At 39.5% G+C, this 15,408-nt stretch overlaps 1 protein-coding gene across 3 annotated transcripts in view; it reads right to left on the reverse strand.

Moving 5' to 3' along the window:
• The window catches only part of OSBPL1A (oxysterol binding protein like 1A), a 246,807-nt gene that overhangs the window by 163,241 nt on the left and 68,158 nt on the right, over positions 1-15,408 (reverse strand). For all 3 annotated transcript variants that reach the window (XM_068562862.1, XM_068562861.1, XM_068562863.1), the window contains exons 6-7: positions 13,961-14,046; positions 12,291-12,435 (exon numbers count right to left, since the gene is read on the reverse strand). In XM_068562862.1, the coding sequence (XP_068418963.1) occupies positions 12,291-12,435; positions 13,961-14,046 (231 nt within the window). The remainder of the gene's footprint in view (positions 1-12,290; positions 12,436-13,960; positions 14,047-15,408) is intronic.

The raw sequence follows: 15,408 nt of genomic DNA on the forward strand, positions 1-15,408 counted from the left end.
CTTTAAATAGCTCTACTGAGAGAGAATTCACATACCATACAATTTACTCATGTAAAGTGTACAATTCAGTGGTTTTTAGAATATTCACGGAGTCGTGCAACTATCACATGGTTATGGTGTTTTTTTTAAAAGGAGACCTTATACAAATGTACTTAAATATTTATAGCCAAAATAAGATGACATCGGGGCAGTGGCCATTATTGACAATTCCTGAAAGAGGGTGATGAGTACATCAATTATACTATTCTATTTTTTAAGCTTTCATAATTTCAGTAATAGAAAGTAAAAAAAAAGATCACTGCAGCTACTGTATGGAAAAACCCTGTAAATGTGGGCAAGAGAAAAGAAGGGATACACGTTACAAACAAATAGCAGGTGAAAGACACTGCTGATATACAAACAGCTCATGCAGCTCAATATCAAAAAACAAACACCCCAATCAAAAAATGGGGAGAAGACCTAAATAGACATTTCTCCAAAGAAGACATACAAATGGCCAAGAGGCACATGAAAAGATGCTCAACATCGCTAATTACTAGAGAAATACAAATCAAAACTACAATGAGGTATTATCTCACACCGGTCAGAGTAGCCATCACCAAATAATCTACAAACAATAAATGCTGGAGAGGGTGTAGAGAAAAGGGAACCCTCCTACACTGTTGGTGGGAATGTAAATTGGTAGAGCCACTACGGAGAACAGTATGGAGGTTCCTTAAAAAACTAAAAACAGAGCTACCATATGATCCAGCAATCCCACTCCTGGGCATATATCCGGAGAAAACCATAATTCGAAAAGATACATGTACCACAATGTTCACTGCAGCACTATTTACAATAGCCAAGACGTGGAAGCAACCTAAATGTCCACCGACAGAGGAATGGGTAGAGAAGATGTGGTACATATATACAGTGGAATATTACTCAGCCATAAAAAGAGAATGAAATAATGCCATTTGCAGTGACATGGATGGACCTAGAGATTGTCATACTGAGCGAAGTAAGTCGGAGAAAGACAAATATCATATGATATCGCTTATATGTGGAATCTAAAAAAACAGTACAAATGAACTTATTTACAAAACAGAAATAGAGTCACAGATGTAGGAAACAAACTTATGGTTACCAAGGGGGAAAGGGAGGGGGGCTATAAATTGGGAGATTGGGATTAACATATACACACTCCTATATATAAAATAGAAAACTAATAAGGACCTACTGTATAGCACAGGGAACTCTACTCGATACTCTGTAATGACCTATATGGGGAAAGAATCTAAAAAAGAGTGGATATATGTATAACTGTTTCACTTTGCTGTACACCTGAAACTAAAACATTGTAAATCAACTATACTCCAATAAAAATTAATTTAAATAAACAAGAAAGATACTGGTGGCTTGAACTAGAGAGTTAGCAGTAAAATGGACACACTAGTAGGTATGGAGAAAACTACGTGGCTTTGAGATTTACTTTAGAGGTAGATTTATCAGACTGCTGACAGGTAAAACTTGAACTGGTCATATATTACTCTTTCAGGGGGGAAAAAACTTTTTAAAGTGTTAACTGAGCAACTGATAATCACTTTAGGTTTTCTAGCTAGCAAACAGGAGACTGTCTTATGAAAAGGTCTGCCAACTCATTATTTCTACTCTATCTGCAGGGCACTTTTAGGCAGAAAGGAGAAAGACAATGTGATTTCTTTCACAGAATTCTGTCCTAACACCAAAAATAAATTCTGAACTCCTGCCAACTAGCTTAAGTCCTACACAGAGCCCTCGTTGCTGGGTTCAATGCCCACAGTGCCTGGCACACAGTGAGAATTTAATAAAATGCTTTTAGAACTGAATGAAATAGCCCCCTTACCGGGATAGGCACCAAAACCAGTTGTTTCAAAATCGCACTACATCTCTTATCGACCACGACAAAATAAAGTAAAAAACGGGAAGGAGCCTATATTTAAATTTTTGCCTGATACAGATTTGTCCCTTAATGGGAAAACGAAATAAAAATGTCAACACTCCTCAAATAATTTACATAGAACACAATCTCAATTAGATGTCAACAGCATTTTTACTAAGAACCTAAAAAAATTATTTTAAATGCCATTTGGAAAAACAAATAGTTAAGACTGTCAAGGAAAATACTCAAAAAAGAATAGTAAGAGGAAACGTCATCAGCTATTAAAGCCTTACAAAAACAACCATCAAAAGTGCACCGCTTTTTTTTATGGCTGAGAAATATTCCATTGTATATATGTGCCACATCTTCTTTATCCATTCATCTGCTGATGGACACTTAGCTAGTGGGAAGCAGACGCATAGCACAGGGAGATCAGCTCAGTGCTTTGTGACCACCTAGAAGGGTGGGATAGGGAGGGTGGGAGGGAGGGAGACGCAAGAGGGAAGAGATTTGGGAACATATGTATATGTATAACTGATTCACTTTGTTATAAAGCAGAAACTAACACACCATTGTAAAGCAGTTATACTCCAATAAAGACGTTAAAAAAAAAAAAATGTGCACCGCTGGGGAAGGGACAGCTGAGGCAATAAAAGAGCACCGAAAACACACAAAAAGAGTAAATTCTTCAAGAGTATGAGAAAGGCCTAACAAAACAAAGGAAAAGGAAAGGCTGCTTGATAAAGGGTGCAAGGATAAGTGATTAGCAATTTGAGAGTCTCCCGTCCTAACGTACACTCTCACGTCACCTTTCCTGCTCAAAACCCTCGACACCGACCAACAGGGCTGGGCCTCTGGCTGCCTTATGACGCTACCTGTGTCCCTGAGGAGCCCGCTCTAGGCAACCCGGCAGCTTCCTTCTTCAAATATGCCAAGTGCCCTCCCACCCCGGAGCCTTTACACTTGCTTGCCCTCTGCTTTCACCGCTCTTCTGCCAGAATCCTTCACCACAGCTCACTCCCTTCCTCAGTGTCACTCTTTGCTCAGTCACTTCAGAGCGGCCTTCCCTTCCCTTCCACCCTTCCCAAAACAAAAGCCTCCCCCCGCACTGAATCGCCCTCTATCCCCTTTAGCCTATTTTATTTTTCCTCACCTCACTGTCCAACACTGTATGTGTATTTATGATTTGTCTATCTCCTCCCACCAGAACACAAGTATGGGGACAGTCAGATTTTGTTTGCTGTTGGGTCGCCAGTACCTGCGACAGTTCCTGGCACACAGCAGAGGCTCAGTATTTGCTGAATGAATGTGAAACAGATACACTAGGAGAGAACAGAATCAAGTATTTACCAAAGCTCTACCTAAGCTTAGAAGTGTCAGAAGAAATCAAAGAAGAGGATCAACAAGTTTGACTAAAAATTTAAAACAGGGCTTCCCTGGTGGTGCAGTGGTTAGGAATCCGCCTGCCAATGCAGGGGACATGGGTTCGATCCCTGGTCCAGGAAGACCCCACATGCCGTAGAGCAACTAGGCCCGGGTGCCACAACTACTGAGCCCGCGTGCCACAACTACTGAAGCTTGTGCACCTAGAGCCCGTGCTCCGCAACAAGAGAAGCCACCGCAATGAGAAGCCCGCGCACCACGACGAAGAGCAGCCCCCGTTCGCCACAACTAGAGAAAGCCCATGCACAGCAAGAAAGACCCAACGCAGCCAAAATAAAATAAATAAATTTATATAAAAAAAAATTTTAAACATCCTTGTTTAAAAAGACTAGGAAAATTCAGTCATAAAAAAATATAGAAATTATTATTGTCCTTATCGCTGAAGGTTTGTGGGTGTGGAGAGGATTATATTACCTCCACGTGAAATACTATGCAGAAGGTGAGCCACGAAGACTATGCTTCCTGGAACGATATGGAAAACTGCTGACGTTTAATATAGAGCAGGATTTTAATATGTCGACGCTATTTACAAGCCATAAACTAAAAGGAATGGTAGACACTTTCTTAGGTGTTTGCCGGCCCACACTCCTCCACCATTCTCTTGAGCATCCTCTGCCCTTTTCACAGCCCCCAGGGGAAGGCCCTAGCAGCCATGTTTGTACGGCACACGGATCTTTATTGAGGCATGCAGGATCTTTCATTGTGATGCGTGGGCTTCTCTCTAGTTGTGGCATGCAGGTCTTCTCTTCTCTAGTTGTGGTGCACAGGCTCCAGGGTGCGTGGGCTCTGTAGTTTGCAGCACGCGGGCTCTCTAGTTGAGACGCATGAGCTCAGTAGTTGTGGCACGTGGGCTTAGTTGCCTCGCGGCACGTGGGATCTTAGTTCCCTGACCAGGGATCGAACCTGAGTCCCCTCCATTGTAAGGCGGATTCTTTACCGCTGGACCACCAGGGAAGTCCCTGCTCACACTCTTGAGTTGGTATCTATTATTTAAAACTTAAAAAAAATCTAGTCTACAACAGGACAACAACTAAAAACTTTATCTTTGGATGTTTGGGTATAGGTGATTGTACTTTTTTGGTGCCTTCATTTCCCTCATTTTGGCCATAAAAAAAAAAAAAAGCATTTGTTTTGCAATTTTAAAAAATGCTCTAAAATAGGTATGAAAATAGATTCAAAGGGTATATAATATGCCAAAGTACCAGAGATTGTATTGGAGTAATTTATGTTTTTTTTCTGTATTTTTAAAACTTCCTAGAATGCAGATACTATTACTCTTATGATTTTAAAAATTACACTTTTTCAGAAAGCACCATCTTGACTTTTATCACCGTAATTCAAAAAGACACATGCACCCGAATGTTCATCGCAGCACTATTTACAATAGCCAGGTCATGGAAGCAACCTAAATGCCCATCAGCAGACGAATGGATAAAGAAGTTGTGGTACATATATACAATGGAATATTACTCAGCCATAAAAAGGAACGAAATTGAGTCATTTGTTGAGACGTGGATGGATCTAGAGACTGTCATACAGAGTGAAGTAAGTCAGAAAGAGAAAAACAAATATCGTATATTAATGCATGTATGTGGAACCTAGAAAAATGGTACAGATGAGCCAGTTTGCAGGGCAGAAGTTGAGACACAGATGTACAGAATGGACATATGGACACCAAGGGGGGAAAACTGCGGTGAGGTGGGGATGGTGGTGTGCTGAATTGGGCGATTGGGATTGACATGTATACACTGATGTGTATAAAATTGATGCCTAATAAGAACCTGCAGTATAAAAAAACAAACAAAACAACTAAAAAAAAAAAAAAAAAAGAATGTATGATTGAATGAATGAATGATTTAATAAATGAAAATGGATTTACGAACTCAAAAAAAAAAAAAAAAAATAACTGTCTCACAGGGGTCATGAAAGGGGTTGAGCAGGAGAATATATGTCACAGCGTTTGTAACTTCTGAAATGTTCTGTCCCTACATGGAGTTATTACCATAAGGTTCCTTTCTGAACAAATATTTTATAATCTGGAATCATTATGCTTGTTTAAATAAGAACCAAGTTGCTCAATTTCGTAACTGGTGTTCCCAAGACTATGGGGAGACAAGCACTCCCAAATGCTCTTCGTTAACCCAAGTTTGAATTTCGTGGCTATGCAGATCATACTTGGTCACGTTTTCTGCCTTAATGTAAAAGGATGCCCCGAAGAGGAAATTCCTGAAGGTAGAAGCTTCTCTTCTTCAGATCAATATTCATTTTTCTCTTTAAAGGGCATTTGCCGTTTCTAGTTAAATTGATGGCTGCAGCCTGAGCTTTTATTTCTCTTTATTCCTCTCCCAAGCAGTTAAACAAATTGGCAAAGCTAATGGAGGAGGGGCAAAGGGCAGAGGGGAGCCTCTTGCAGCTGGGATTTATGGTCCCATCAGCCTTGGCCTCCCTGAGCTGGTGGAGCCCAAGGCAAAAAAAAAAAAAAAAAAAGAACACTATAACATCTTCAACAGGAATGTTTAACCTTCCAGATATCTGTACCCACCTTCCATTACTTTTAGAAGTTTACCCCTCAATGTTAAATCATTCTGTAAACTGCTACTAACTTTCAAAGGTAATCATGATTCTTTTTTACTATTTTAAATAGAGCTGAAATAAACATCATAGTACATACTCCCTGCATTTATGTGAATGCATTTTTTTCATGTAAAGGAATTTTAATTTTGGTTTTATACCTCCATGTAGAGCCTTTAGTCATGTGTTTTTTGCCATCTGTATGTCTTTGAAGAAGTGCCTGAACCTTTTCAGAATTGGGTTGTTTATCTTCCTTTTAGAGTTATAAGGGTTCTGTATATATTCTAGATACAGGTGCACTCTTGTATATGTTTTGCCAACATTTCCTCCCATAAAATAGCTTGCATTTTCATAACAGTGCTTATTGAAGAGAAAAACTTTCTAATTTTGACAAAGTCCAATTTATCAATATTTTATCACTCATGCTTTGTGTCATATTTAAGAAATCTTTGCAAAACCCAAGGTAACTAAGATTTTCTCCTGTATTTTCTTCTAGAGTTTTATGGTTTTAACTCTTATGTTCATTTCTATGACCCATCTAGATCTAATTTTTACACATGTTCCTTGTTTTGAATATAGCAATCCAACTTTTTCAGTGTCATCCGTTGACAATTTTATCCTTTCCTCACTGATTGCCTTGACACCTTTGACAAAAATCAATTGTGTGTAAATATATTTATATATTTCTGGACTCTCTCCTGTTCCATAGACCTATATATCTACCCTTACCACAGTGACTAGGCTAAGGAATACCTAGATAGTAAATAATAGTAAAACATTTCTGGGTGTGTCTGTGAGGGTGTTTCTGGGTGAGATTAGCATTTGAATCAGTAGACTGAGTAAAGATCTGACCTCACCAATGTGGGTAGCATCATCCAATCCACTGAGGGCCTGAATAGAACAAAAAGGCAGAGAAAGGACAAATTCTCTCTCTTCTTGAGCTGGGAAATCCATTTCTTTCTGCCCTAGAACATTGGATCTCCTGGTTCTCTGGCCTCTGGCTGCCCCTCTCCCCAGGGCTCAGGCCTTTGGATTCAGACTGAATTATACCACCCGGCCTTCTTGGTCTTGGTCTCCTGGTCTCTAGCCCTTAACTGGTCAGGCTCTCCTCTCTCTCTCTCTCTCTCTCTCTCTCTCTCTCTCTCTCTATATATATATATATATATATATACATATATATGATTGGTTCTGTTTCTCTAGAGAACCCTGACTGTAACTACAAGGTAGCCTAAGTCCTCCAACTTTGTTCTTTTCCAAAGTTGTTTTGGGTATACTAGGTCTTTTCCATTTCCAAATAAAATTTATAATCAATTTGTCATTTTTTACAAAAAGGCCTGCTGGAACTTTGACTGGGATTGCACTGAATTGCTAGATCTACTTGGAGAAAACTGACAACTTAACAATGTGAAGTCTTCTGATCCCTGAAAATAGTACCCTTTCCCATATAGATATTCTTAAATTTCTCTCACCAATGTTCAATGTTACAAGTCTTACACATCTTTTATCAAGTTTATTACCAAGTATTTCATGAAATTTTAATGCCATTATAAATAATATGCTTTTTCATTTTCTACTTCTGACTAGTATATAGAAATATAATTGATTTTTGTATATTGAATTAGCTCACTAATTAGTTCTACCAGGTTGTTGTAAATTTCTTAGAATTTTTTTACCTGGATGATCAGAAGAATAAGAATTCTTTTTCAGTCTGAATGTCTTCTATTTCTTTTTCTTGCTTTACTGCACTGGCTAGGTCTTCCAATACAATGTTAACAGGTGTGGAGAAAGGGAGGTGAATCAGGTCCCTGTGGCCATTATGGCCAAAAGTAGAAGCCTCTCCTGATGTCTGAAGTTTGTACTGCACATATAGGTCTTTAAACTACCTGGAATTTAGTATCCACTATGAAATGGGTATCTAAAATTACCTATTACTATATAGACAGCTAATTACTAGATTCTTTCCTCATCCACCTATCACGCCACTTTTGTCATCTACTAAGTTCCCATGTGTACATGTTTTAATTTCTAAACTGTCTGTTCACCCACCCTGAACCAATACCAATTCAAGATCTTGCTAAGTGATTTTATACATTCCATGACTTTAAATAACTCTACAGTATATACTAATGATTCCCAAATTTGTATCTCCACCCAGACCTCTCCCCTAAACTCAAACTTCTACTTCCAACTCTATCATTTGGATTGTATAATAGTATTTCAAATTCTTAATGTCTTAAAAACCAAGTCCCTAATTCTCAGCAACTGCTAACCTGCCCCTCCTGCAGTCTTCTCCTTCTCACGAACTGGAAATTCCATTCTTTCAGGTCCTCAGTTCAAACACTGGAAAGTCATCCTTGACTCCTTTCTTTCATACCTCACATCCAAGCCATCAGAAAATCCTAACCACTCTACCTTCAAAATATGTAAAAAAACAAAACAAAAAAAAACAACCACTTACTACCACTTTTATTGCCACTATCCTGATCCAAGCCAATATTACCTCTCACCCCCTTATTATCCCAACAGCCTCTCAACAGCTATCCTCCCTGCCCTCCTAGGGTCTAGTCTCCTCACGGCAACCAGAAGGATCATTTTTCATAACATAAGTCAGATCGCATCACTGCTCCATTCTAAACCTGCATCCTGCATCTTCCCATCTCTCAGAGTAAAAGCCAAAATTCTTACAATAACCTGAAAGGCCTTTCATGATCCAGTTCCCACTGCCTCTCTAAACCCCTCCTCCGACCACTCTCCTTCTCTCACTCTGCTCTGGACATCCTGGCCTCCTTGCTTTTCCTGACACGTCACACACACTCTCACCTGTTTCCTCTGCCTAGAACCAAGCTCGTCTCCCAGATATTGACATGGCTTGCCCCCTCACTTCAAGTTTTAATTGTCATCCTAACAGAGAAGCTTTTCCTGCCACCCCATACAAAGGAGGAGCCCTCCATACATGCAATACACTCCAGATCCCATTTCCCTGCCTTTTCCGCCCTCAGAGCACTTATCACATCTGACATGTTAAATACCTGCTTTTCTATTTGCATTTTATTGGCCTTACCTTATTAGGATGTAGGCTCCATGAAAGCAGGAACTTGCCTGTATTTTTTTTTTCTTCACTGTTCTAGGTCCCTAGTCCCTGAAGTAGTATCTGGCACATAAGCACTCAAATATTTGTTGAAGAAATGAATACTTTACTTACCAGAGATTCATAATTGGTCCTTTTATCCAGCAAGGGCAAGCCCTCACTGCTTCTCTCTCCCTTTAAAATTCTCTGCCCTCGACTTTTCTGTATAAATTTAGAATCAGCTAGTCAAGTTCTACGAAAACCTTTTGAGGATTCTGGCTGGGACTGCTTTGAATTATAAATTAATTTGAGGAGAACTGTTAGGTTTTCAATGTTGAGGTCTTTCTCCACCAAAAACATGGAGGGTTCTCCATTTTTTAGGTCTTCTTTTACATCCTTCAGCTGTGTTTATAATTGCTTCCATTAAAAAAACTAAAAATCGTTTCTCAAATATGTTCCTACTTTTTCTGCTATTCCCCAAAACATTACCTTTTTAAAATTTACATTTCTAACTGTCACAATGAAATCAAGCTCTTTTTCTACTGCCTTGGTCCTCCTTAACTTCAAACATACTTAAATTCCCCGTGCCTAAAAAATCTTCCACTTGGCCATGGAGCCATCCTCTGTTCTTACATATTGCAAAGAAGCAGGTAAGTAACGCTGCCTCAGCTTCCTCATTTCCTACTCAGTCCTTAGCCCCTAACCTAGCCTTCACTCAACTACCCAGTGAAAACTGCTCTTTCAGAAAGGACCACTGGGCACTGTGTCACTGAATTCCACAGTCTTTTCTCAGTGTTTATCTTCTTCAGTCTAAGATGCTCGTAACACCAATAACATCCTACCCCTTTAGCTCTGCATTTACTCTCTTCCTTTGGCTTCCATGGAACTGGCATTTCCCTCGTGTCTCCTGAGTGCTTCCCCTTCTGCATCCCCCAATTTCTCTTCTAACTGATTCCAGGAAGAACCTATGTCTACCTCAGGGATACAGGGAAAGCCTCTCTGGGGAAGCAGAGTTTGAGCTAATTCTTAAGGTGAGAGTAGAGTTTACCAGATGGACAAGAAGGAAAAGGGCATCCCTGGCAGAGAGAGCATAAGCAGGGTGAAGACAGCACGGTTAACCAGAGAGCCTCAAACAGCTCAGTACATCTAGGGCCGCACGTCCAACATGGTGGACATTAACCACATGTGGCCGTTCAGTACTTGAAATGCATCTAGTTCAGGCTGAGATGTGCTGTGAAGTGAAAAACACACACCAGATTTCAAATACTTGGTACCAAAAAAGGAATGTAAAACGCCATGGATAATTTTTTTTTTCCACCAATTACATGTTGACATGGTATTTTGGATATACTGCTTTAAATACATTCTTAAAATTAATTTTATGTTTCTTTTTACTTTTAATATGTGGGTCCCATTGTATCTCTATAGAACAGTGCCAGTCTAGGGCGTAAGGGCCAAGTCAAAAGAAGAGAGGAAGAAGCGTGAGATTCTATAGTAAATTTTCTTTCTCCTTTCTACACCCATTGATGTTACTAAAGTTCAGGTCCTAATTACCTCTCACCTAAGACCATCTCAATGGCCCTACTGATCCCTCCCTACAGTCTTGGGCCTGTCACAACCCATCCTAGATACTGTAACCATATCCCTCCACTGCTCAGAGCCTCCCTGACCTTGAAATTAAGGGGCAAAATAGTCTGGCATTTTGAGGCTCGCCACGACAGAAGCTAATCTGCAGTTACAGGATTCCCCAGTATTGCTGCCTTTCATACCCTTGGATGTGTCAAACTGGAGATGTCACCTCAACTTGACTTACATTTTTCACCTTAATACCTTTGCTCATAATCTTCCCTCTGACTACAACACCCTTTCCCAAAATTCGGCTTACCAATATCTTACTAGATAATAATAGTACTGTTTTATTTAAAAGGAAAAAAAACATACTGGGGGGGTCTTTTGTTAGAGATACAAACTGAAGTATTTAGAGATGAATTTCTTTTTATCTTACTAGGACTCCAGGGTCTGTATAAAAGATGTATTCCTTCAGGAAGCTATTTCTAATCACCCCAAACCTTCAACAAACATGCAACTTGTAGAAGGCATCAACTGCTACACATTACTCTAGGTGCTGGGTAAACTAGACAGTAAAATGTTAGCCCTCCCCTTAGGAGCTCAGTCTCACGGGAGACAGCTACATAAGTCAACAACTGCCACGGAGAACAACTGAAGCTATGAAGAGGTAAACACAGGGTCCTATGGGACCACAGACAAGTCCTAATCCAGGCCGATGGTCGGCAGAGGGAAGCATCCTAAAAAGGGATGCAGAAAAGCCCTAATGAGCTGCTCCTCCACTGATTCCCCAATCCACCTTTTGCAGCTTCTCTTACGGTTATCCAATTCTGTCTCTGATGCTTCGTGCATGTACAGTCTAGCCTCATTATTTGTGAATTCCACATCTCCAAACTCACCAATTGTTCAAATGTACTTTAATCTCAAAGTCAATACTCATGGCAATTTTTTGGTCATTCACAGTCACATCCAGATCAGTAAACAACTTGAGTCTTCTGATGCACATGTTCCTGAAGTGGAGAAGCTGATGCTCTGCCTTCTTGTCTCAGCTCTCGTACTGTGAACAAGCGTCCTCGTCACAGTCTACCTAGTGCCACATTTTTCGCTTTTTGTTTCTGGTGATTTCGCTGTTGAAACTGGCCCCCAAGCGCAGGGCTGAAGTGCTGTCTAGTGCTCCTAAGTGCAAGAAGCCTGTGATGTGCCTTCTGAACAGAGTATGTGCTACACGAGCTTAGTTCAGGCATGAGTTACAATGCTCTCGGCAGTGAGCTCGGTGTTAATAAGTCAGTAACGTACATCGAATAAGGTGTTTTTAAACAGAAGCACGCATGAGACAAGGCTACGTGTAGATCAGTGGATGAAAATGCTGAGACCAAAGGCTCACAGGAACTTAACTCTGTATTTCCCTTACAAGCAATGGTTCAGTATCCACTAATTCAGAGGTCACAGCAATGTTACAGGACATAACTACCACAAATAACAAGAATCAACTGTACTTTTCTTTCCCTTGAGGGTGGAAATCAGATCTTAGGCATCATTAGTGCCTCATATGAAATAGGCATTATTAAACATTTAGGTCTTAACTGAGAAGTAAATTAATAAATTTTTTCTTTTGTGTAAACGCGTTGACTTCAAAATTAAACAGGGACCACACAGTTTAACAAAGGCTGGGTACTAAAACAAAACACTTCATTTCTTTAGAGCTTCCAAATGACCAACAGTGGCTTTCACCAACATGCTTACCATTTTTGTTCTTCAGATTAGGGTCTGCTCCACTTTTTAGAAGCTTTAAGGCACACTGTTTATGAGCCCGGTAAGCGGCACAGTGCAAGGGTGTATTTCCCAACTGATCCGAACAGTTAACAGCAGGAGGATTCGGCCTGTTGAGCTAACAATTGAAGAAACACAATGCAGATTACATACCAAAGGCAGACTTTCTTCCATGAAACCCACGACGGTACAGCATAACTGAAAATTCAGGGGGACCCTCATGCTCCAGAGCCGGACGAGCAGCGGGGCTCTTTAGCATCTCAACTGTCAGCGGCTTCTTGCTCACAACATCAGCCAACCCACGTCACTCCCCATGCTGTCCTCAAGCTGCCGCAGAGTCTCAGGTCCCACGCTCCCCTGTCAACAGACGCCACACACTACACCAGGGCCACCCCACTCACCCCTGCACACTGGGGTGCCACTAAGATTCTTTCGCCCCTACCAGGCTTGCAATTCACACTTGTGACGGCAAAATTACAAACTGGTCTACCACAGGCAGTCATTCAGAAGCGTTAACACCATAAATGTTAAACGTGTAAATGTTAAAGGTCTGCTGAATTTGCTGTTCCCAGCTGACTCCTTTAAAAAGTTCTTTTTAGAGGAGTCTCCATTTCACAAAGTTTAAAATATGTTTTAGGCACTATACTTGGAAACCAGAGAGGCCTTTTCAAACGAGCTGAAGTAACTTTAAGGCAAATGGCCGTGCTTCAGTCTTGAATTTAGACCACATTCAGAGTTTTGTGTTTAATGAGACTATTTTCAGGAAATGGAAACTGGAAAGTAGGTCTCCTAAGAAGAAAAAAATGAAATGGGTAAGTTTTCAGCCTGTTCTAACATGATACAAATATTTCAAAAATATTGTCCCTTGTTTGTATGTTGTTTTCTAGAAGTATAGCATACCTTTCAGAAATAATTGCTCATCAAAATTAGAGAAAGGTATTCCTTTATAGGATCCTATATATTATATGCCAATTTTAAATTGGATTAATCATGAAGAAAAAAAAAAACTATCCTTATATTAAATGCTTACCATGAAAAACTAAATTCTTAACCATTAGGTTTTCAAGTAGAAGTGGGGTGGTAAATCAGAAATTCAGAGAAAAACGTAATCATTTAAAATATATCCTACTTAAACTATTACCGTGCTGTGTTTTCAGATATTTAAAGACTTTTGTTCTATTATTATGATCTCGAGTATTCTGGTCCCACAATTTGACTACATTATGAACTCAACATTAAGTAAAAAATTTCCTCAGCTTTTCTAAGCAAACTGTCTGAATTAGGCACAAGAATAATTTTGTGAAAATTCATGTTTAAGTAGCAGTTACCCTTTTTTACATATCTTGAAGGTATTCGCTTATCTGTTTCTAACTGGGGCAGTCACTTAATGTTTTCAATAATCTTTTACCTGGAGAGTGAAATACCGATATTTCTAGGGAAAAACTGTACTCCTTTGATTATGTGAAGTGCTGATTTAAATGTGCCTCCTGCAGTAAAACTTGTAAATAAGGAACTATCCCAAATTCAGTAGCTGTTTACTGTTCCATCTTTTTTTTTTTAAGATCTTAATAAACTTCACACCTTTCTGGAAAAAAAAAATTCCCTGCAGGGTAAAGAAATAATACATTTGTTTTTGTTTTTACCAGAGCCGTGAGTTCTGCTGTTCTGCCTTCTCTTGCTGCTGCTAAAAGTAATTCTTCAAGCTTTCTTTGTTGAGTCCTTTCTACAGCTGCAAAAGGAAAAGTACATATTATTCTACTTCTAGTCTGGATCCTATTAGCAAATTTATCACAAAGATGTAGAGAGAATAAAGTGATCATGATAAGAAAAGTCACAATGTTTTGAATTGTAATTCAAATGCTGTTAGACTTTACTGTTATTCTCACTGCCTTTATTTCAGACTACAGAGTTCAACTTCCCTCAGGTTCAGATGAATTTTCGTTTTCAATTCAGAGGTCCTTAAGTACATTACTCACTACAACACCCAACACAAGTAATTATGAATTACTTTTGCATGCTGAAATGCTATTACATATGTGCCTTGGAAAGGTAGGTAAGTGGGGAGAGGCGCTCATACCTTCCAGAACCTTAGAATGCAAAACGTAATAATAAGAAATAGAGTTTGTAAGAAGACATACAAACCATATAAATATATTTAGGTTTATATATACTTACATACTTCTACATAAGAATATTTTATTTCTTTAACAAATACTCTAGCACTTACTACATGCCAAATACCTTTCAAAACACTTAAACAATATTAACTCATTAAATCCTCATAACTACTCTTTGAAGTGTTACTATTTTCACAATTTTATAGATGAAGAAACTGAGGCAGCAAGAGGTTAAGGAACTTAACCTAAGCCACACAGCCAGGATGTGGAAGAGCTGGGACTTGAACTTCGGCAGGTGGGTTCCAGAGTCCATGCTTTTACCATTACTCTGTGCTGCTCATACTTGCAGGGAACGAGAGCAGTCTGATTTAAGGGACTAGAATATGTAATAAGGTCTCATTTCTGCTATGTTTGAGTTCTGTTTTGGCTTACAGAAAAGAAACAATTTCATAGAAAGGCTTAATAATAATCCCCCTTAAAATATGTGTACAATGTCCTGTGCAAAGGCTGCAAGGGAGGAACTACAAAAGGTTTCCTAGGTCTCCCTGAGAAATAATGAACATTTATTAATAGTTAGTAATTACTATGCGCTAACAGTTGTTCGAGACACTACGCATGCCCCTGCATTTCAACTACAGGAAACACATAGCTTGAATACAGGAATAGCTGGAACCAGTTTAACTTTGTCTTAAGAACGGACTAACGTTACTAATATACCATCATCTTCTTTTCTCACATTTTTATTTCCACACCCACTCCCTCCCTCTCCACTTTGGAGGAAGGCTGCCACGTCTCCACACATGCTTCCAACACTGCTTTCTTTTGCTGGGATTCATGCTCTTCAGTCTTTCCTCTAAGGCCACTGGACCGTGAGCTTTGGAGAAGAGTCATGTACCCACCCTTCCCTACACACCTGTACTACTGCATGTATTACCTGGAGCTGTAATTTATCCCTGCAGTCATTCTTGAAGTCA

Source organism: Eschrichtius robustus, chromosome 14 (assembly GCF_028021215.1).
Source record: "Eschrichtius robustus isolate mEscRob2 chromosome 14, mEscRob2.pri, whole genome shotgun sequence".
Lineage (NCBI taxonomy): Eukaryota > Metazoa > Chordata > Mammalia > Artiodactyla > Eschrichtiidae > Eschrichtius > Eschrichtius robustus.